Below are 20155 nucleotides of genomic sequence, written 5' to 3'. Positions count from 1 at the left end.
TAAGAGTGAGTACCTTTTGAGTGAAGCAATTCGTCTTTCTCTCAGTGGCTACAAGAGCAGTTTGGCAACTCGGGATTTTGGAGAGTAGTTCACCTCCTGTCTTCCCAGTATATGTCCACCTTCTACAAGGCACAAGTCAGGATTGTAATGGAATGCTCTCTAATTGCCTAGATTAGTACAGTTGCAACAACACTCAAGAAGCCAAACCTCATCCAGGATAAAACAGCCTGCTGGATTTGGCATCCCATCTAACATCTTCAGCGTTCACTTTCTTCACCACCAAAACACTCTTGTTGCAGTTTACACCATTCACACAATGCACTGCAGTAATTACTTCCTATAGTATTTTTAAAAAAAATACTCTGTCCAGCACTCAGATTTTGTATTCTTGAAATTGAACATTGATGTAGATTCTGCCCTGTGTCCAACACTGACTGAAACAACTTTTTCATTTCCCAAAGGTGGCACACTTATGGAATGTACTGCCAGAGGAAGTGGTGGAGGCTGGTACAATTACAACATTTAAAGGCATTTAGATGGATATATGAATAGGAAGGGTTTAGAGGGATATGGGCCAAATGCTGGCAAATGGGACTAGATTGATTTAGGATTTCTGGTCGGCATGGATGAGTTGGATCGAAGGGTCTGTTTCTGTACTGTACATCAATATGACTCTATGACTGATGGCAAGTGTCATCACTTTTAAAGGCATGGCTTATTTAAGGATGTCTTGATGACCACAAATAATAGTTAAATGGAAAGAGCTTGTCCTACTTTCATAAAAAGTAAGCATAAAAATATTTAATCAAATCTTAACTAGCCGCATAGTAAAAATCTGAGGGTACACTTTTTGAAGTATTTTCCTACTCCCAACTTGGAGCTTCCATTGCTTTCAATTGAAGATAATGTTGGGATTGAGGTTAGGCCTCAACTATGTTGGAAATGAAGGATGGCCATTAACTTTATAAAGAAATAAAATACTTGAAATTAGGAATGAGGTCAATTTTTTGCCCCATGGCCTAAGACTAATGGTTTGAAGAACTAAAATCTTTTTCAACATGCCAGACTATTAAATAACTTAAATTTATGTCAATTTAATGAAGGTAAATAAAGATTTAATTTAGCATGAATTGAGACATACATAGCAATCCAATAAACACGTGTGGATATCATAACTTGTTACAGAGTCATCGAGATGTACAGCATGGAAACAGACCCTTTGGTCCAACACGTCCATGCCGACCAGATATCCCAACCCAATCTAGTCCCACCTGCCAGCACCTGGCCCATATCCCTCTAAACCCTTGCTATTCATATACCCATCCAAATGCCTCTTAAATGTTGCAATTGTACCAGACTCCACCACTTCCTCTGGCAGCTCATTCCATACACGTACCACCCTCTGCATGAAAAAGTTGCCCTTTAGGTCTCTTTTATATATCTTTCCCCTCTCACCCTAAACTTATGCGCTCTAGTTCTGGGCTCCCCGACCCCAGAGAAAAGACTTTGTCTGTTTATCCTATCTATGCTTCTCATAATTTTGTAAACCTCTTTCAGGTCACCCCTCAGCCTCCGACGCTCCAGGGTAAACAGCCCCAGCCTGTTCAGCCTCTCCCCGTAGCTCAGATCCTCCAACCCTGGCAACATTCTTGTAAATCTTTTCTGAACCCTTTCAAGTTCTTGAAAGAGAAGGCAAACATATGTATTACAAGTATTTTGTCATGATGCAGATGGTGTTGCACATCTCAACAACCAAATTTGCTCTCGTATTTGGTGCTTTTGGGTAGCTTTTCAACTTTACAATTTGTACTTCTTTAACAGTAATTGTTCTTGATAATGAAGCATTGCAAGTGGTATCTTATGTGACTCTGATGAAGATTTTCTGTCCTTATCTATCTTATCTGCAGCCTATGATATGGTTCGCAACACGATCCACCACCTCCATGTTATCACTGAGTTAGTTGGGACTGCGCACATGTCGCTCCTACAGACTGAAGCTGTTGCTTTCAGACTCCAATGACTGGATTTCTCCCTCCCTCTGACAATAGTATGAGATTTACCTGTTTGCAACAGTGGCATCACTTTTGATCTTGAGGTGAACATCTGATCTCATTCTGTGCCATCTCTAAGATCACCTTTTCCTACCTCAATATAATTGCTCGAATTTGCCCCTGTCTTAGTTAATCTGCTACTGAAGCTAAGTCCATAAGAAATAGGAGTAGATGATTCAGCCTTTTGAGCTTGCACGACCATTCAATAGGGTCATGGCAGATCCAACATTCCCCACATCCGATATTCCCCACATCCAATTTCCTACCCTTTCCCCATAACCCTTGATTCCCCAACTGATTACGAATCTATCTACAGTATATCGCACTTAAATATACACAAGAACTCTGTTCCCACAGCACTTTGTGGCAAGGATCTGAGAGAATAAATTCATTCTCGTTTCAGTCTTAAATTGGGACCCTTTTATTCTGAGACTCTCTTTTGGTCCTAGGCTCTTCTATGTGGGGAAACATTGTCTCAGCATTTGCCCTGTCAAGCCTCTTAAGAACCCTATATGTTACATTGACATCATCTTTCATCCTACTAAACTTCAGTGAGTAGAGTCCCAATCTATTAACCTTTACTCACAAGACAATCCCTCCATACCAGGGATCATCATAGTGAACTTCTCTGAACTGCCTCCAAAGTAATATCTTCCCTTTAAATAAATAAAAATCCTCAACCATGCCTTCGTTGCCTCTAAACTTGACTATTCCATTATACCTCTGACTATCTCTAACATCCTACCCTCTGTAAACTTGGTCTTGCAAAACTGACCTTCCCTTGTCTTTAAATCACATCAAGTCCAGTTCTTCCATCACTCCTGCGTTTGCTGGCCTTCATTGGCTCCTAGGAAAGTAATGCCTAAATTTTAAAACTTTCATCTTGCACCTTCCTATTTCTCTGATCTCCCCCTCAGAGAAATTGCTGTCCTTTTAATTCTGTCCTTTTGTGTATTCCCAATTATAATTGCTTTAAAAATGGTAGCTGTGTCTTTAATTGTCTGGATGCTAAGCTCTGCAGTTCTTCCCTACACCTTTCAAGCTGTCCATTATACTCCTTCTTTCAGACATTTCTCAAAATCTATGTTTTTGACTAACCTTTTTCTCATCTGATAAAACAGCTCCTTTATGTTTTCATACTTCTTGTAATGTTCCTGTGAAGCACCTTGGGTTATTCCATTACCTTAAAGGCATTGGATAAATAAAGTTGTTGCTGGTTCAGCGTAATGAGGTTAAGTTTGTTGCTCATGCTACCTTTCATAGTTTCTTGTTGATGTTGGAGAAGTACTTTTATGATTTAGAGAACCATGAAATGAAATGGGTGTGGTTATAATGTATAGTGAAGGTTAAATGGTGCCTCTGTGACGGCTTGCTTTGACACTTGATGGATTCTGTAATTGTTTCATGTTGTAAGCTCTTTGCCAGCCTTGTTGGTTTTCTTGCTAATGCTGCCAATAGTGAATTAATCAGTTAGTCTTGTCATGATGAAAACCTTACAGATCCCCACTGAAAAAGCATACAGGCCCTTAGGCCTTGATGAATGATGATAAATAGAATCTGGCTGAACTGCTCTGCAAGAGCCTCCCACATTAGCTAGTTGTATCCTGTCTTCTGGAGGGTTGCCAGAATGTAGAGAAACGGATGTTCAGTGGAGCAGAGTCTAGTGTTGGGTGGCTGCAGCATTCTGAGTAAACAGGAGTTGCCTTGAGGTACCTAAATGTTCTCGCATCTCACCCGGGCATTTGTTTGATTTGAATCTAAACACTTAAGGTTTTTAGTTGTGGTGTTTTTGCACATTTTCTTGTATGATTTGACATTTTGTGGAAAAGATTGAAACATACGAAATACTGCTCCGAGACTTAACATTCATTGTTTAATCTGTATTGAATGCTATAATTAACTTTGAAGCTATAATTAACTCTTACTGCAATGTTTAAAACTTGTCTAATGAGGGGCAGTTTTTAAGGTAAATGTTAACATTATGCTAATATTTGTAAGCTCTTTGATTTTTTTGAAAAAATCTGATTAAACCTAATAACTAAATCCTAATAATTAAAAAAAATGAACTTGCAAAGTCATGTCCAATCCAATTAAAAAACGCACAAATGCCAAAAATAATATTTTAATGTAGGCCAATACATCCATGTTGGTGCACAGTGTGCTTCAGCTTGTAACTCCCAGAATGGCGTGTACAGCTGGGGTTGATTAGTCAGATGTGCTGATAATGATGAACATCAACCTCTATTTAGTGTTTTGCTTTCTGAAGATGCTTGTCGCGATTATTTTTTTAAAATCCATTTACAGCCACCTGTATTTTATTTGTTGTAAGCTTTTGCTTATATTTCAAATAAACATGTATTCATTAAACCCATTTTGTTTCTGACTGAAAATCAAGAAAAATCTAAAATCTGAAATTAAGGCGTAGTACATTGGTGACATTTACGATCACTGCTTGTGACTTAATAATCAGTAAAGGTCCCTTGTCTGTCGTCCTGCCATAAACACATTAGATCCTCAAATGCTGTTCTCTTATTGGTTTCTGTTGCTTGCATGTTAAATTACTATTTGTTTGTAAGCAAAATTCAGTGAGCAAAAGGCCATATTATGGTTGCATTTTACAAAATAGTCTTGCTGATTGCAGGATTATAAAGTCTGAAAGTTTGCCATAAATGGAGGTTTTTTTTCTTAATTGAATGGTCTACAAAATGGTTTTATCCTAAACTATCTTGATCTGAACATCTATTAGATCATATTTTAGAAAATTATTTTTTTTAGAACATGCATCTGCTATAAGGGTATTCTGATTTATGTATTCCTAAATGTCTCCCCCTCAATACTGTTTTTTCTGCAAGTTACATAGATGGTGACTATTTTGAACAGTGTTGATGATGAAGGGCTTTTGCCCGAAACGTCGATTTCGAAGCTACTTGGATGCTGCCTGAACTGCTGTGCTCTTCCAGCACCACTAATCCAGAATCTGGTTTCCAGCATCTGCAGTCATTGTTTTTACCGAGTTGAGCTCTTGAAGGTTGATCTCAATTTGTATTGTTGAAAAAGTGACCTAACAATAGCTTTTTCAGCTGCCTTATCTGAATGCCTTTATTTAACAATACTTTGGAAATACAGAGGAACCTCGATAATCCGAATACCAATTATCCAAAAATTGGATTATCTGAAGGAGATCTGGAGGTCCCAATGGAAACATTACATCAAAGACGTGTTTCCAACAGTGATCGTGTCTTTTGTTTATAGTGATTAAACAGGCACCGTCTCCAAATAACTAACCTCCCGCCCTCCCCCTCTCCCCACACTTTCCCTGGAGTTCTACAGAGGGGTGTACCCTAAACCCCCCCTTCCCCATATAATCTCTCAACATTGTCCTGTACAGGGCAAAGGTGAAACCTGTCAAAAATTTGCACTAAAGAGTTGTGTGTGCGCACTATTTGGAAACTTGCCCCACAAAAGTAGCAGCAGCAGTCCTGTTGATGTCCAGTCCAGCTGCCCCGGAGAGGGGGCAGAGGTATGCAGGTCTTGGGAGGCAGGCCGGGAGCTGTGTTGGACCAGGTCAGGGGGCAGCTGGCAGTGTCGGACAGGGTCAGGACAGGGGGGCAGCGTTGGATGTTGCCGGAGGAGGGTAGTGGTGTTCGATGGAGTGATGGAATGGGGTGGGGGAGGTGTTGGAGGTGGGGGGACATGGTTGGCTGGGGTGGGGGCGGTGTTGGGGGTGGGGCCGCGCACGCTGTGTGCTGTTGCCTTGTCTCCTGAATGGGGAGCAGCTTTTAAAAATTCCGAGCCCCGAGGAAAAGCATTTAATCAATTAACCGATTAATCAATTATCCGAACGAAATAGTGCCCGCCCATCATGTTTTGATAATCGAGGTTTTTCTGTACCTAAAGCCAACAGCATTTCAAGAACGTGACTCATCAAATTCTTCTTGGGCACTTAAGAGTGGGTAATGAATTCTGGCCTTGCAAGCTATCCCTACATCCCATGAATGAATATTAACAAACACAACCAAATATTGTTAAAATTGTAAGTCTACTTACCACTGCCAATGTTTCAAGACTTACAATTTATAAAATTGTTAATTTCGTAATTTGGTAACTCAATATATCAAATGAATCTTATCATTTCCATTTGTTTGATTTAAATATTTTTCATTTTTATTTTAGTACAGTATCAATGTAATTCGTGATTTCAGTATTATTGCTTCCTAAAATATTAATGACCATCTATATTTAACACTGATTCACCTTATGAAAAACAAACTATCTGAATCTCTTCAAGTATTATGTGAAGAACGTTCAGGTTTGGCATTTATTCATGATTGCAATGTTTCCCTGAATTTGCCACAAGACCAAAAGGCACCAAATTATTGCAAAAGAGTGGAACTGTAAACCCATAAGGAAAATAAATTTACACAGAGGATTGGAAATGGCAGCATCTGCTCGCTATTACAAATAGATATTTTTTAAGCTTGGCAAGGCCAAAAACAAATTCATCACCAATAAGGTAGGTGAGCGACCACAATTCGGTTATGTTTACAATAACAATGGGCAGGGATATGTATATACCACAGGGAAAGATACACTGAGTGGAGAACTTGTTCAGGACTTCAGTAATTGAGGGAAAATGGTGCTAAGCAACACTGAATTGGAGAATTGGTGCGGGGTATCAGTAAATTAAAGACCTGGTGGAGGGTGCTAATAACTGAGAATTGGAGCAACTGGGAGACCCTGGGCAGTGAATCAGTAACTAGGACAAATGTTGCAAACGATTAGTGGTCCAGATTCAATACAGTGCACCACGAATTGGGGGAGTTGATGCAGTTCACCAATGAAGGGAAGATATGTGAAGGTATAATTGGGGGAAAGGCAATTATGATGCAATTAGGAGACATCTAAGAAGCATAGGATGGGGAAGGAAACAGCAGGGGATGGACACACTCAAAATGTGCAGCTATTCAAGGAACAGCTATTGCGGGTCCTTGATAAGTATATACCTATCAGGCGGGGAGGTAGTTGTCGAGAGAGGGAGCCATGGTTTACTAAAGAAGAAGCTCTTGTCAAGAGGAAGAAGGCGGCTTAAGTGAGAATGAGACATGAAAGTTCAGTTGAGGGACATGAGAGTTAAGTTAGCTGGAAAAGATATAATGAGAGGGCTAAAAGCCAGGAGGGGACATGCAAAGTTGTTGGCAGATAGGATCCAGGGAAAACCCTAAGGCCTTCTATAGGCATATCAAGAATAAAAGAATGGCCCTAATCCTACTCTAGTCAATCAAAGATAGTAGTGGGAAGTTGTGTGTGGAATCTGAGGACATAGGGGAAGAGCTTAATGAATACTTTTCATCAGTATTCACATTGGAAAAGGGAAGTGTTAGTGAGAATACTGAGATAGAGGCTACTAGATTAAGAATTATGGTTGACAAAGAGGAGGTTTTACCAATTTTGGAAGATCTGAAAATAGTCCACTGGGCTGGATGGGATTTATCCTCTGATTCTCTGGGAAGCCAGGGTGGAGATTGCAGAGTCTTTGATTTTGATCTTTATGTCATCATTGTCAACAGGAGTAGTGCCAGAAGCAAATGTTGTTCCCTTGTTAAAGAAGGGGAGTCGGGACAACCCTGGTAATTATAGGTCAGTGAGTCTTCCTTCGGTTGTGGGTAAGGTGTTGGAAAAGGTTCTAAGAGAGAGGATTTATAATCATCTGAACAATGATTTGAATAGGGATAGTCAACACGGTTTTGTGAAGGGTAGGTCGTGCTTCACTAACCTTATTGAGTTCTTCGAGAAGGTGACAAAACCGGTGGATGAAAGTAAAGCAGTTGATGTATATAGATTTCAGTAAGTAATTTGATAAGGTTCCACACGATAGGCTATTGAACAAAATAGAGTTTCAGGATTGAAGGTGATTTAGTGGTTTGGATCAGAAATTGGTGAGCTGAAAGAAGACAGAGGGTGGTGATTGATGGGAAATGTTCATCCTGGAACTCTGATACCAGTGGTGTGCCACAAGGATCTGGTTTGGGGCCACTGCTGTTTGTCAATTTTATAAATGATTTGAATGTGGGAGTAGAAGGATGAGTTAGTAAATTTGCAGATAACACTAAGGTAGACAGAATTATGGATAATGCCAAAGGATGTTGTGGGTTACAGAGGGACAAAGATAAGATGCAGAGCTGGGCTGAGAAGTGGCAAATGGAGTTTAATGCGGAAAAGTGTGAGGTAGTTCACTTTTGAAGAAGTAACAGGAATGAGAGTACTGAGCTAATGATAAAATTCTTGGCAGTGTAGATGAACAGAGAAATCTGTGCCCTGAAAGTTGTCACCCAAGTTGATAGGATTGTTAAGAAGGCATATGGTGTGTTGGGATTTAATTTAGGAGCCATGAGGTCATGCTTCAGCTGTACAAGACACTGGGAAGGCCACATCTGGAGTATTGCATACAGTTCTGGTCACTATTATAGGAAGGATGTGGAAGCATTGGAAAGGGTTCAAAGGAGATTTACTAGGATGTTGCCGGGAATGGAAGGAAGCTCTATGAGGAACGGCTGAGAAATTGAGGCTGTTTACGTTGGAGAGAAGGAGGTTGAGAGCTGACTGTCTTTGACGTCGCGATTCAATCAGAGGGTTAGATAGGGTGGACAGTGAGAGCCTTTTTCCTCCGATGGTGAAGGCTAACATGAGGGGACATAGCTTTAAATTGAGGGGTGATAGATTTAGGACAGATATCCGGGGTAGTTACTTTACTCTGAGTAGTAGGGACACGGAATGGCCAGCCTACAACAGTAATAGACTCACCAGCATTAAGGGCATTTAAATGGCATTGGACATACATATGGAAAATAATGGAACGGTCTAGGTTAGATGGGCATCAGATTAATTCCACAGGTCGGCGCAACATTGAGGGCTGAAGGGCCTGTACTGCACTGTAAAGTTCTATGTTCTAATCATCTAGTAAATTCGAAGAACCCTTTACTAAGCTTAACAGTGGATAGAGTCATAGAGATGTACAGCATGGAAACAGATCCTTCAGTCCAACTTGTCCATGCTGACCAGATATCCTAACCCAATCTAGTCCCATTTGTCAGCACTTGGCCCATATCCCTCCAAACCCTTCCTATTCATATATCCATCCAGATGCCTTTTAAGTATTGCAATTGTACCAGTCTCCACCGCTTCCTCTGGCAACTCATTCCATACACACACCACCCCCTGCGTGAAAACGTTGCCCCCTTAGGTCCCTTTTATATCTTTCCCTTCTCACCATAAACCTATGCCCTCTAATTCTGGACTACCCACCTCAGGGAAAAGACTTTTGTCAATTTCTCCTTCCATGTCCCTCATGATTTTATAAACCTCTGAGGTCACTCCTCAGCCTTCGATGCTCCAGGGAAGGAGCCCCATCCTGTTCAGTGTCTCCCTCCAAACCTGGCAACATCCTTGTAAATCTTTTTTGAACCATTTCAAATTTCACAACATCCTTCCAATCGGAAGGAAACCAAATTGCATGCACTATTCAAAAAGTGGCCTAACCAACGTCCTGTACAGCCACAACATGACCTCCCAACTCCTATACTCATTGTAAATAATTGTTAGTTAATTATCCTCTGTTATACTTTAAGAAATAAAGTTGTTAATTTTTACTTAGTTCTTGGCCTCTTGAATTTTCACAGATTATTGCATGGGATAAATTTTTTGTTGCTGATTTATAGTCAGCAGGAGCGTTTACCTTGTGTCATAACAGTTTGGGTGCTCATCAGGGATTTGAACTGTTAGACAGATTTGAATAGATGAGGGGGGAATGAAAAATCCCAGCAGGTTCGTGTTCAGGATCTTCAAATTGTTAAGACAAAAATGTTTTTTCCCTTGTATATAATTTTACTTTCATTGTTTGATCAGAAGTAGACTGCAAGTAGTTAACATAAAACATAGAACATTACAGCACAGCACAGGCTCTTCGGTCCTCTGTCGCGCTGACCTGTGAAACCAATCTGAAGGCCATCTAAGCTACACTATTCCATTATCATGCATATCTTTATCCAATGACCATTTAAATATCCTAAAAGTTGGCAAGTCTACTAGCTTTGCAGGAAGGGCATTCCACATCCTTGCTGCTATGAGTAAGGAACCTACCTCTGAGATCTGTCCTATATCTGTCACCCCTAAATTTAAAACTATGTCCCCTCATGCTAGCCATCACCATCCAAGGAAAAAAGGCTCAACTGTTCACCCTATCTAATCCTCTGATCATCTTGTATGTCTCTATTAAATTACCCCTCAATCTCGTCTCTCTAACGAAGACAGACTCCAGTCCCTCAACCTTATCTCATAAGCACCCCCCACTCCAAAACCACCACCACCAATACCAGGCAACATACTGGTAAATGTTCTCTGTACTTTTTCCAATGTTTCTGCATCCTTCCTACATTGCGGTGACTGGAACTGTACGCAATACTCCAAGTTAACACCTCAATGGTCAAGAATTTTCAGGAACACGTCCATTTATATAATACTCTTCAGTGTTGGTACAGAATCAACACTTTCACATATATTAAATAAATCTATTTACAGGTAATCAGATCCGTTCCAGACAAGGGCTTAGTAATTGTTTATGGATAAGTTTGAGATTAGCTCATATTTTAAGGTGTGAATTGAAGCTATTGCATTCAGTGGCAATGGAGGTCCTTGCTGGAGAGAGTGACTGTATTCAGCATTAATAAATTGCTCTTTGTGTATTTGAGAGATGCAGTCATCTGCAGTTTACTTTTCAAGATGGACAATTGGGTAGTCCAAAGCCACCTGGACAGGGGTCAAATAATAAACTTTAGCCAAAGTGGCTTAAATTAAAGCCATTTGAGAACCTCTCAGAGGACACAGGGTCATTATTTGACTGTAGTTGTGACATTTGTGGTCAGACCTATCATATTACAGCATTATATTTGGGGCCCAATCTACAATCAGTGCTAGGTTTGTTTTTAGTGTCAGTCACTGAGAATTTTTGTATTAAACACCTGTGCAGATTGTGTTTTTAAATGTCTAGCGCTAGCTCAATAGAGGTAAGCTAGTTTCTAAACAGCAACCAGTTTCGCAAAAAGAAGCATGTGTTCAAATAGATTTTTTAATGCAGGAAAACCCCCAAACTGCTAAAGTAACCGAGACCTGTGCTTGAGCCAAAGGTAAGCTGTATCTTTAATATTTTTATTTACAGAAGAGGCTCAAGAAGTGCACACTCCCATTTTATTCAGTCATCAGACTGCTGCAAATAGCATTTTGATTTGAAAGATAGAAACATCAGTCTGATAACTGTAGATTTCTAGATTTGAAATGCAGACAATCATGTGGCAAAACACGATGCATTCCAATTGCTGGCATACAGTCAAGAGTTACCCATTATAACCTGTGAAGCTCAGTGTTGTTTATCTCGTTATTTGGCAAAAAAGGTATACTTTCGAGGGTGGGAAACTTGACCTCCAATTGCGGATGTGATCAGTGATGCTCAGCGAGTAAAAGTCTCTTGTTATAATAATACTGACATTAGATGGTTAATATTAGTCTTTTTCAATGGGTACACTATATAAAAATATTGTCTCTCATTTTGACTTTTTTTCCCAATATGTTTACTTTCGGCAGTATTAAAGTTATTTTCAAATCGACCTTTAGCATGCCACATTAACTGCATTCAATTGAACAAAGAATATTTTCCCTCATATACTGATGGCTTCAAAAATTAAGCGTTTTATGAGGAAATGCGGCACTATTTGTTTCCTGGAGTTATAACGCTGGGAATTTAGTAGTATGGCCCACATCGATACAGTTCACATATTTTGTGTAGTTCTGATGCAGTTAATCGGATCTCACTAAGTAGTCAATGCTTCCACGTGTGTTAAACACATCCGTTTTGGTGAACCACTCAGTCCAAAATTACCACATAAAACAGCTTTGAAAAGCTTGTGGTTTACTGCATTTTTTTTTAAAAAAAGAGAAACCTATTTCAAATCAGAAATTATAATAAACACATTTTTCTGTAGTAACTGTGAGTAGTGAATTAGATGCCTAGATGGGAGCCTCAATTTCTGGAATGTAATCAGTGAAACTTTTGAATGATGGAGAAAAAATTCTGTATATTGTATTATTTTGTTATTTTGCAATTGCTACGCAAATAACATTTTGTTTTTGCATTTTTCTAATGACCTTCCCATTTCTGGTCTTAGCAGATGTATTTTCTCATAATTGTGGGGCACTTTTGGAGCAGAATCTTTTCACCAGAAGCAAGGTTCAAATCCAGTTTCAAGGGAAGGTTTGCCCTTGTGTATTTTAAGGGCTGTAAGTTGAGAATTGATTGCAGTCAGACTACAGAGCTCAAAACAAGGGGAACTACAAGTAATTCACAAAGAATGCAGTCTCATTCAGATTGACTAAGAGAAGCTTGTGATGGGTAAAGCTAAATTCAAGTCAATGTAGTACCTCTAAAAGCATTTATGAAGGATGGTTACATTTACACCATTCCTTAATGCGATCGGTGCAGAATACAGTACATTGTAAATTAAAATTGTCCGGTTGTATGAAAACTTAAAGCCCCAATTTAACTTGCAGGTTCATAAGTGTTCATATTAAGCATAGAATTCAGTTACAAATATCAGTTGATATTGATTCATGTGGAATTTTACTTGACTAATTAAATATTCAATTTCCTGTTAAAGTCCACAGGAAATTTCTGCATTTTTAATTTTGTATTACATAGTGATGTACTTTTGACAGTCTGTCTTACAGAAATGGCTTTTCTCTGGAACTGTTTCGAGCACTTTAAGGCAAAGATGGAATGTGCTGATAATTTCACTATCATGTCTGCAACTGTGTAAAATGTTATTTTTATGCCACACCCAGGAACCGTCTCTAACTTCATGGTTTTAAAGTAACTGCAGAGGCTGATAAACTGATTAGAAGCACATGCATATCTTAATAGTCATCTCACTATGTTCAGGCAGAAACCACAGAGGCATGCTGGCTCCAAAGCTTCCATTCTCTGAAGCGTGACTGGGTAGCACATTGGATAGGTCTTGATTAGGACCACAATTTTTGTCTTCCTAGCAACCATCTGAAGTAAAAGTCTCCTCCCAAAATCATTTTGTCACCAAAGAATATGGTTTGTAACATATTCCATATTGATCATAGAGAAGAAAGCATGCCACGTCTTTATAATAACAAACCAAAGCTGCCAATTTAAAAATCTAACCATTTGCTTCTTGCTTGTATGATGAATTAATAAAATTATTTCATCTTGTAAATTTGGAGTAAACACAGAATGATCGAAAAGCTCAGCAGGTCTGGCAGCATCTGTGGAGAGAGAAACCGAGTTAACGTTTTGGCTCCTGAATGAAAAGAGTCATGCCAGACTCAAAACATTTAACTTTTATTTCTCTGTCCAAAGCTTCTGTCAGACCTGCTGAGTTTCTCCAGCATCAGTGGTATTTTGCTTTTATTGTAAATTTGAGATTCAGTTATATTGTGGCAAGTCATTTGTACAAATTTGTGATGTTGAGTTAACATAATAACTGCCATCTATTCCACCCTCCTCAAAATAGCTTCACTGATGTTTGCTTTGTCACTTTTTTTCAAGGGTATGATCTAGGTGGAGTTAATGGAAAGAAGGGCATTGTGAACAGTCGTTCAGTTTTATCCTAAGGCCTTTAGTGCATTGTATAGCATTATTTTTATACATGTCTATGAATTGATTGCAGAATGATAAAGTTAATCTGTTATATTTAGAAGATTTCAGAATGCCATAAATTAAATTCAGCATGAAATGTGTGCCAAGTGGTTTCAGAGGCATGTTCAGAAAAGAGCAGACATGTAAGGAAGGGCTCACGAGCGGGGTCACTAGATGCTTAGAGGTGGATTTTAAAGTGATCTTCAGGGAGAAGATGAAGAGGGGGGTTTGTGGAGGGATATCCAGGACATGTGGTCTAGTTGACAGAAAGCACACCAACTGTAGGTCCCGCAAAAGGAAAATGTGACAAATTTGTCACTTTCACTTTCAGTACATTGAACGGCACCATAAGGAATAGTCTGAATATTCACTCCAAACATTTTTGAAAGGTTTAATATATCAAGCTCATGCTGTATAATACAGTCTGTATCGGTGAGAGAACAAAGTGAGAAAAAAATGGGCTTACATGGTTAGCATCCTTCTGATCCTGTAGAAAGGTTCACACTAAGTTTATAGTTTGGCATTGCACAGCTAAAGTGAAATCCGTTGAGTTCTTGGACACTAACTTTCAGTTCTATTCTGAGTTATTGCTGAAAGTACTCTTTTGTAATTCATGTAATTTTAAAACAATTTTATGTTGCTCAACATTATGTTTGCATTGTACCTTTAGAACATAACCGGTGATATATAATTAAGTCATTGTACAAACTGATAAATGTCTGGGTTGGGTAAAGTGTAGTTGCGTAAATTGAGGTCAGTCTATCATGGCCATTGTACAACACACAATATAACTGCCAACAGAATGCATGCAAGGCAAAATTTATTTATAACGTCAGTAAACAGTTCTGTATTTTGCTTGGCACAAAAATTCAGATTTCCCACGTTACCTGGCAACGCCACTAAATCCACTTTTAAGGTCACTGAGAAGATGCCAACCTGTTATCTTTTAACTACTGAAGCAAGGAAAGAGAGTTCTACACATCTGGTACATTTGATCTACAGGCATAAACTTTGCCATTTCTATTGTTTAAACACAGTGCATCAGCTAAAGATATGGCTCTCTGAAGAAATGTAGAATCATATCAGCCATCTAAAGCACAATAGAAGGATATTCATGTGACTTTGCTATTTTGTCCCACGTTATGAGCCTTGCTTTGAGATGGCTTGAAATAGATTGCTTTGGTCGATGTAGAGGTTTTCCCCCTCCTCTCATCCTTATTAAATCTTTTGCAGAGAATGCTTTGTAATCACTTTGGTTAAGGATTTTCATTAATATATTTCATTATTCAAGTACAGCTATTAAAACAATGATTCTTTGGCTTTAAAATTAGTTTGTCCTCATAAAAGTGATTCACAGTGCTAGAAAACAATCTGCAAAAACATAATTTGTGTGTTGCTTCCTAATACTCTCTTGATTTTAAGTGCTCACATTACTTAGCCAGAACTGAGTAGTGTGGAATGTTGCAGCAGACTTTTCTGAGATAAAACAGAGGCCTGGATCTCTTCCCCTGCGGCTAAACCAAAACGGCCTAGATTGAGGATATATTGATGCTCTTTGCTAACTTTGAAAATTAATTTTAAGATTGTTAATTTATGAAACCAATTTTTTCCACTTGCCTGGTTCAGTTTCAGTTCCTTGGAGATACTTTTTACTTTTTTTTAAATCTTCGCCATGTTCTCAACTCTGTTCGCTATGATACCTGTGCTTCATTTCACATTCTACTAATGTAAACTGGCACCTTTATTTCCACCTTTTTCCTGTAACGATTCATACATCCAACCGTGTTGCTGCTGCTTTGCCTTTTACAGGATGCTTATTCTCCTGCTCTTAGCAATCAAATTATATTGCACGCTGTAGGCAGGAAATCTGTTTCAAGAAATGATTGCAAGATTGGAAATATTCACTGAAACCTGTGCAAAGTTGAGTTGGAGCTCTAGTAGTGAAGAGGACAACTAGTAACTGGGTTGGTGGGCATTATGGCCTTTAAAGTGGATTACGCAGCATACGTGCCTCAGGTTTTTGTATTTCCGGCAAACTTTGTATGCCTTCAGAACTTTAGTAGTTGGGATAAATTTGTAGGCTGACTACACATAATTAAAACATTGCACCCTGTTTTGTGTTTGAAATGAATCCCTATGTGGCCCTGCGATATAAGGTATATTGGTTCAACAACCTATAATTTCTATTTGTCATTTGATGTTATATTCTTAACTACAGCCATTATTTCCAGCATGTCACTACCACCATACAGTACACAAAATAGCTGCATTATAGATTAGTTTAAGACAGTCCAATGATGAGATTGGAATTGAGATGCTGTGACAACCTTTTAGTAAAACGTTTACACTTTTTGCAGATCTTGGTGGTTATTACAATTACAGGGTATCAAATACAACTGAGTGCCTGAATGTGATATGTGGGCTGTTATCCGCTGAGAGTCATCCAAATTAAAGTGCTTTTAAACAAGCAGGATTGTATTTTAATTTCAGATTGATTAATGTCTGTTATAGAGTAATTCTTCTTGTATTGACTTTAAAAAAAAGTTACCTGTCTCTGAACTGGTTTACAAGATTGCTTCTTTTCCCTTTTATAGGCGGTTAGCTGGCAATGACCTGTCTTACATTCACCCGGAGGCTTTGTCTGGTTTGTACCAACTAAAAGTTTTGTAAGTATTAGTCCATTATTTCCACCTCAAAATATTTCAAGATATAGTCAATAATGCTGTTTGAAATTGATCATTGTTTGCTAAAAATGGGTTAGGAATTGCCAAAGGTGACTCCCTATGATGTTTGTTTTAAAATATTATTGGTCCTAAATTAAATCTCATTTTAGATATCAGTGATATTGGCATTGTAGTGGAGAACAGGTGTGACCCATTAATGCCAATATTCTTTATAGTGATCATGCTTTTCTATCTGAATGAATAAATTTTACCATCTTTCCCATTCTGATCTCTGGGTGTGTATAAGTGCCTGAGCTCCAATCTCTCTGACGTATTCCACAGTGGCTGGTAAAACTGCAACTGCTGTTTAGACTGACTTGCCTTCTGAACCAGTCCAATTAGCATAGTTTTCTTAAAATATGACTGCTGAAGTGCGCAACTGAACAAGTGTATAAAAATGCATCATATTGTTGGAGTGCTGCATGTTGATGCATGATTTTTTTTTGCCACAGTGATGAAAGAGAAAAAGTTAGGTCTTGAAATACTTTGAGCACTTATTTATTTGTCTGTGCTTGTACACGGTGATTATTGACCATATTCAACTACTAAATAGTCTATCTCCTATGAGCTCTTTTGGCATAGTGGTAATGTCCCAACCACTGGGGAAGAAGGTCTGGGTTCAAGTTCCAATTATCACAGATGCGTGTCATAACATCTGTAAACTAGATTTTAAAAGAATGAGCACGATTTGACTACCTGTAATATCTTATACCTCAATTTATTTTTTAATTCCACCTTTCTCCGTGTGTGTCAAAAATATTGATGCATCAGTGTACGATGCTTCAGAATGATTTGATTCAAGTTTATAGATACTTTGGACTAGTTTAGAAGGCAAGCCAATCTAAATAGCATTTGCTTAGAGCTTTTAGAAGCCTATGAGAATAGGTCAGTCATAATACCCATGGATTGGAATTTGAGAGATGGGTCAAATTCACACATTCAGGTGGAAAAGCATAATCTATTTATAAGAAATGTTTGCATTTACAAAGGTTCACAGTGCTCCACTGCACTGGCAATATCAAAATAATATAAATAAGTTCCCTATATAGATCTTCTTTCCTAGATTTCAAATCAAACAAATATTTTATTTTATACAGTTGTATTATGATTATATGCTAAGGTAAGGATAGCCCAAAATGAATTGAAATTACTTAAAGCATTTGAGGTGTTGATTGGATTGTGAATGTCACCAGAACTTCAAAGTTGGATTAATACATTAGTTACTTTTGTAGTATTTAAGTCTTGAATGTGAGTTTTCTTTGAATATCTAGGGAACAACCTCGATTACCTGAATGAGACGTGTGGGGATTATTTTGTTTGGATAACTGATTTGTGCTGCAAAGGTAGAGATTGAAGATAGAGGAAGGTTGAAAAGACAGAGGTCCACGCTGCGCACAGATCAGGATGATTAATGTCAGGAAACGAAACAAAAAGCAGGCACCAAGCAGGATTCACAAACAAGGGCTCCTTAAAACGTGCAAGGATCAAAAGGTGATCAGAGTGCAGCGCAGCCCCAATGCTGTGTGAGATGATGCTGATGGCTGGCTTTCTGCCATCAGTCGGTTGGGGGGTGGAGGCTCAGGGATGGAGTGTGGGAGGGAGGGTATGTGCGCGTGAGCGAGAGGCAGCCTCAGTTATAGTAACTGTTGCGTTGTGAATAAAGCGCCATAGTCCTGATGACTGTTATCCACCAGCAACTGCTCATAGCAACAGAGGTGAATATTATTTGTACTATTGTGTATCAGTTGCTCCTCTCAGCCCCAAACTGCTCTTACCGCCTGCTTCATACCACTCCATGAAATGTCACAAGCCTTTGATAGCTTCGTTAATGGGGACTGGAGGTGGTGTTGGTAACACCTCTTTGATGTAACATTTTTACGGGATCTTGAGATCTTGTTCGGATAATCTGAAATTCGGATAATCGATGTTCGGATAACCAAGGTTGTTCTGTATATACTTATCATTCAATTTAAGAATCTTGGTATCATTTCTGATCCCGTGAGATGTAGATATTTGGGTTTAAATGGCACTCCATTCTTACTAAAAGCAAGATAGAATCATATAGAGTGCAATTATGAGCCGGTTTATGCAGACCGAGAGTTTTTTCAGGGAACTGGAGGCAGAAGACTCATGACAGAGTAAAATGTCTAAGCAACTTATTTAGTTCCCTCCAGTTTGATTTGTAGCATCCATATAAAACCTTTCTTAAGTATAAGTTCTCTGATTAATTTCTGTTATTCAACAGTTACCATTAATTTTGCGATTCATCAGTGCTTGATGCAAATTCCCATAACCTTATCCCATGATGTTACTTAACAGTCAGGAGTGAGTGTTTGGTGTAGCTTGTGACAACCTGTTTCACCCATGTGGTAAAAATGTTCATTTGTTTGCACAAATACTTAAGGTGTGTTCGGCTGTCTGCCCAGCAAGATTGTACTTGAGTCTGCAGATGTTTGTAACCTCTTTTTTTTTCTAACTCTGATTGTGTTTGAATTGTGAACAAAGAAAAACAGAATGCTAGTTCCTAAAAATCCTTTAAAGTTTAGTGAGGTTCAGGGTAAGTTATACAGAAATAGACAAAAGTTACAGTGGGCTATTCAGCCCAGTCAGGTTCTTCTACCTTTACTATTCTGAATCACATCTATTTGCCCTGTTTTCATTTAATTTTATGTCTATTTTCATAAACATTGTTTTGTTTTCTATTGTAACTACTAATCCTGAAAATGAATTCACAACTCCACAAATCTGTCAAGGGCTTCATCTAGTTATCTTCAAAATGTCGTTATCTTAATCATCTATCTATGACCCCTCAATCCAGACCTAAATGCTGGCAAGAGTCTTTTTATCTAAACATCCTGTTGATCTCTCAGAATCTTAAAATTGTCACAGAACAGATTGAGGCCTTTGGGCCTGACACATCTCTGCTGGCTTTCTGAATGAGGCATTAATCGTTTCTCTGTAACCCTACACGTTTTTCCTTTTCAGGTAATTTAATTCCTTCTTGAATGGCACGATTGAACTTGCCTCCACACACTCTTGGGCAGTGCTAGCTCGATGCTAACCACCAGCTTTGTAAAAGAAGTTTCCTGACGAGTTTTCATTACTACTTTTGTCAGTTACCTTTAAATCTGTGAACTCGGTTTCTTAATTGAATTGGAATGGTTTGATTTTGCATATCCATATTAAATCACATCTCAACTTGCTCATCTCCAACAAAAACGATCCCAACTTTTTTAATCTTAACTGCATAACTTAAGTTCCTCTAGACCTATTCTTGAGAATCTCTCTTTCTGTACTGTCTCTAATGTCTTCACCTCTTTCTTAAAGTATGACACCCAGTTTTGGATGCAATACTCTAGTTGAGGCCAAAAGAGTTTTATGCATATTTACATTAATCTCCTTGCTTTTATACTTTATGCTGTTATTAGTAAGGCCTAGAATAGTTTATGGTTTATTAACTCCTTTCCCAACTTGTCTTGCCATTTTCAAAGACTTATGACACCCCGATTCCTCAACTCCACCTCCTTTAGAATTGCACTTTTCATTTTATATTGTCTCTCTGTATGTTTTTACTACTAAGTGAATCACTTCACATTTCCCTGCAAGGCTTTCATCTGCTACCTCTCTGCCCATTCCATCTTTCTATCATTTTGAATTTTTACTCTATTCCA

At 38.6% G+C, this 20155-nt stretch overlaps 1 protein-coding gene across 1 annotated transcript in view; it reads left to right on the top strand.

Annotated features, from left to right (window-relative positions):
- Window positions 1-20155, top strand: part of lgr4 (leucine-rich repeat containing G protein-coupled receptor 4) — a 132065-nt gene that overhangs the window by 54844 nt on the left and 57066 nt on the right. Inside the window, exon 3 of the mRNA XM_072592700.1 lies at window positions 16356-16427. Coding sequence (XP_072448801.1) covers window positions 16356-16427 — 72 coding nt within the window. The remainder of the gene's footprint in view (window positions 1-16355; window positions 16428-20155) is intronic.

This window comes from Chiloscyllium punctatum, chromosome 22 (genome assembly GCF_047496795.1).
Source record: "Chiloscyllium punctatum isolate Juve2018m chromosome 22, sChiPun1.3, whole genome shotgun sequence".
Lineage (NCBI taxonomy): Eukaryota > Metazoa > Chordata > Chondrichthyes > Orectolobiformes > Hemiscylliidae > Chiloscyllium > Chiloscyllium punctatum.
The sequence above is the reverse complement of the archived record's forward strand: the minus strand, read 5'-3'. Positions and strand labels throughout refer to the sequence as shown.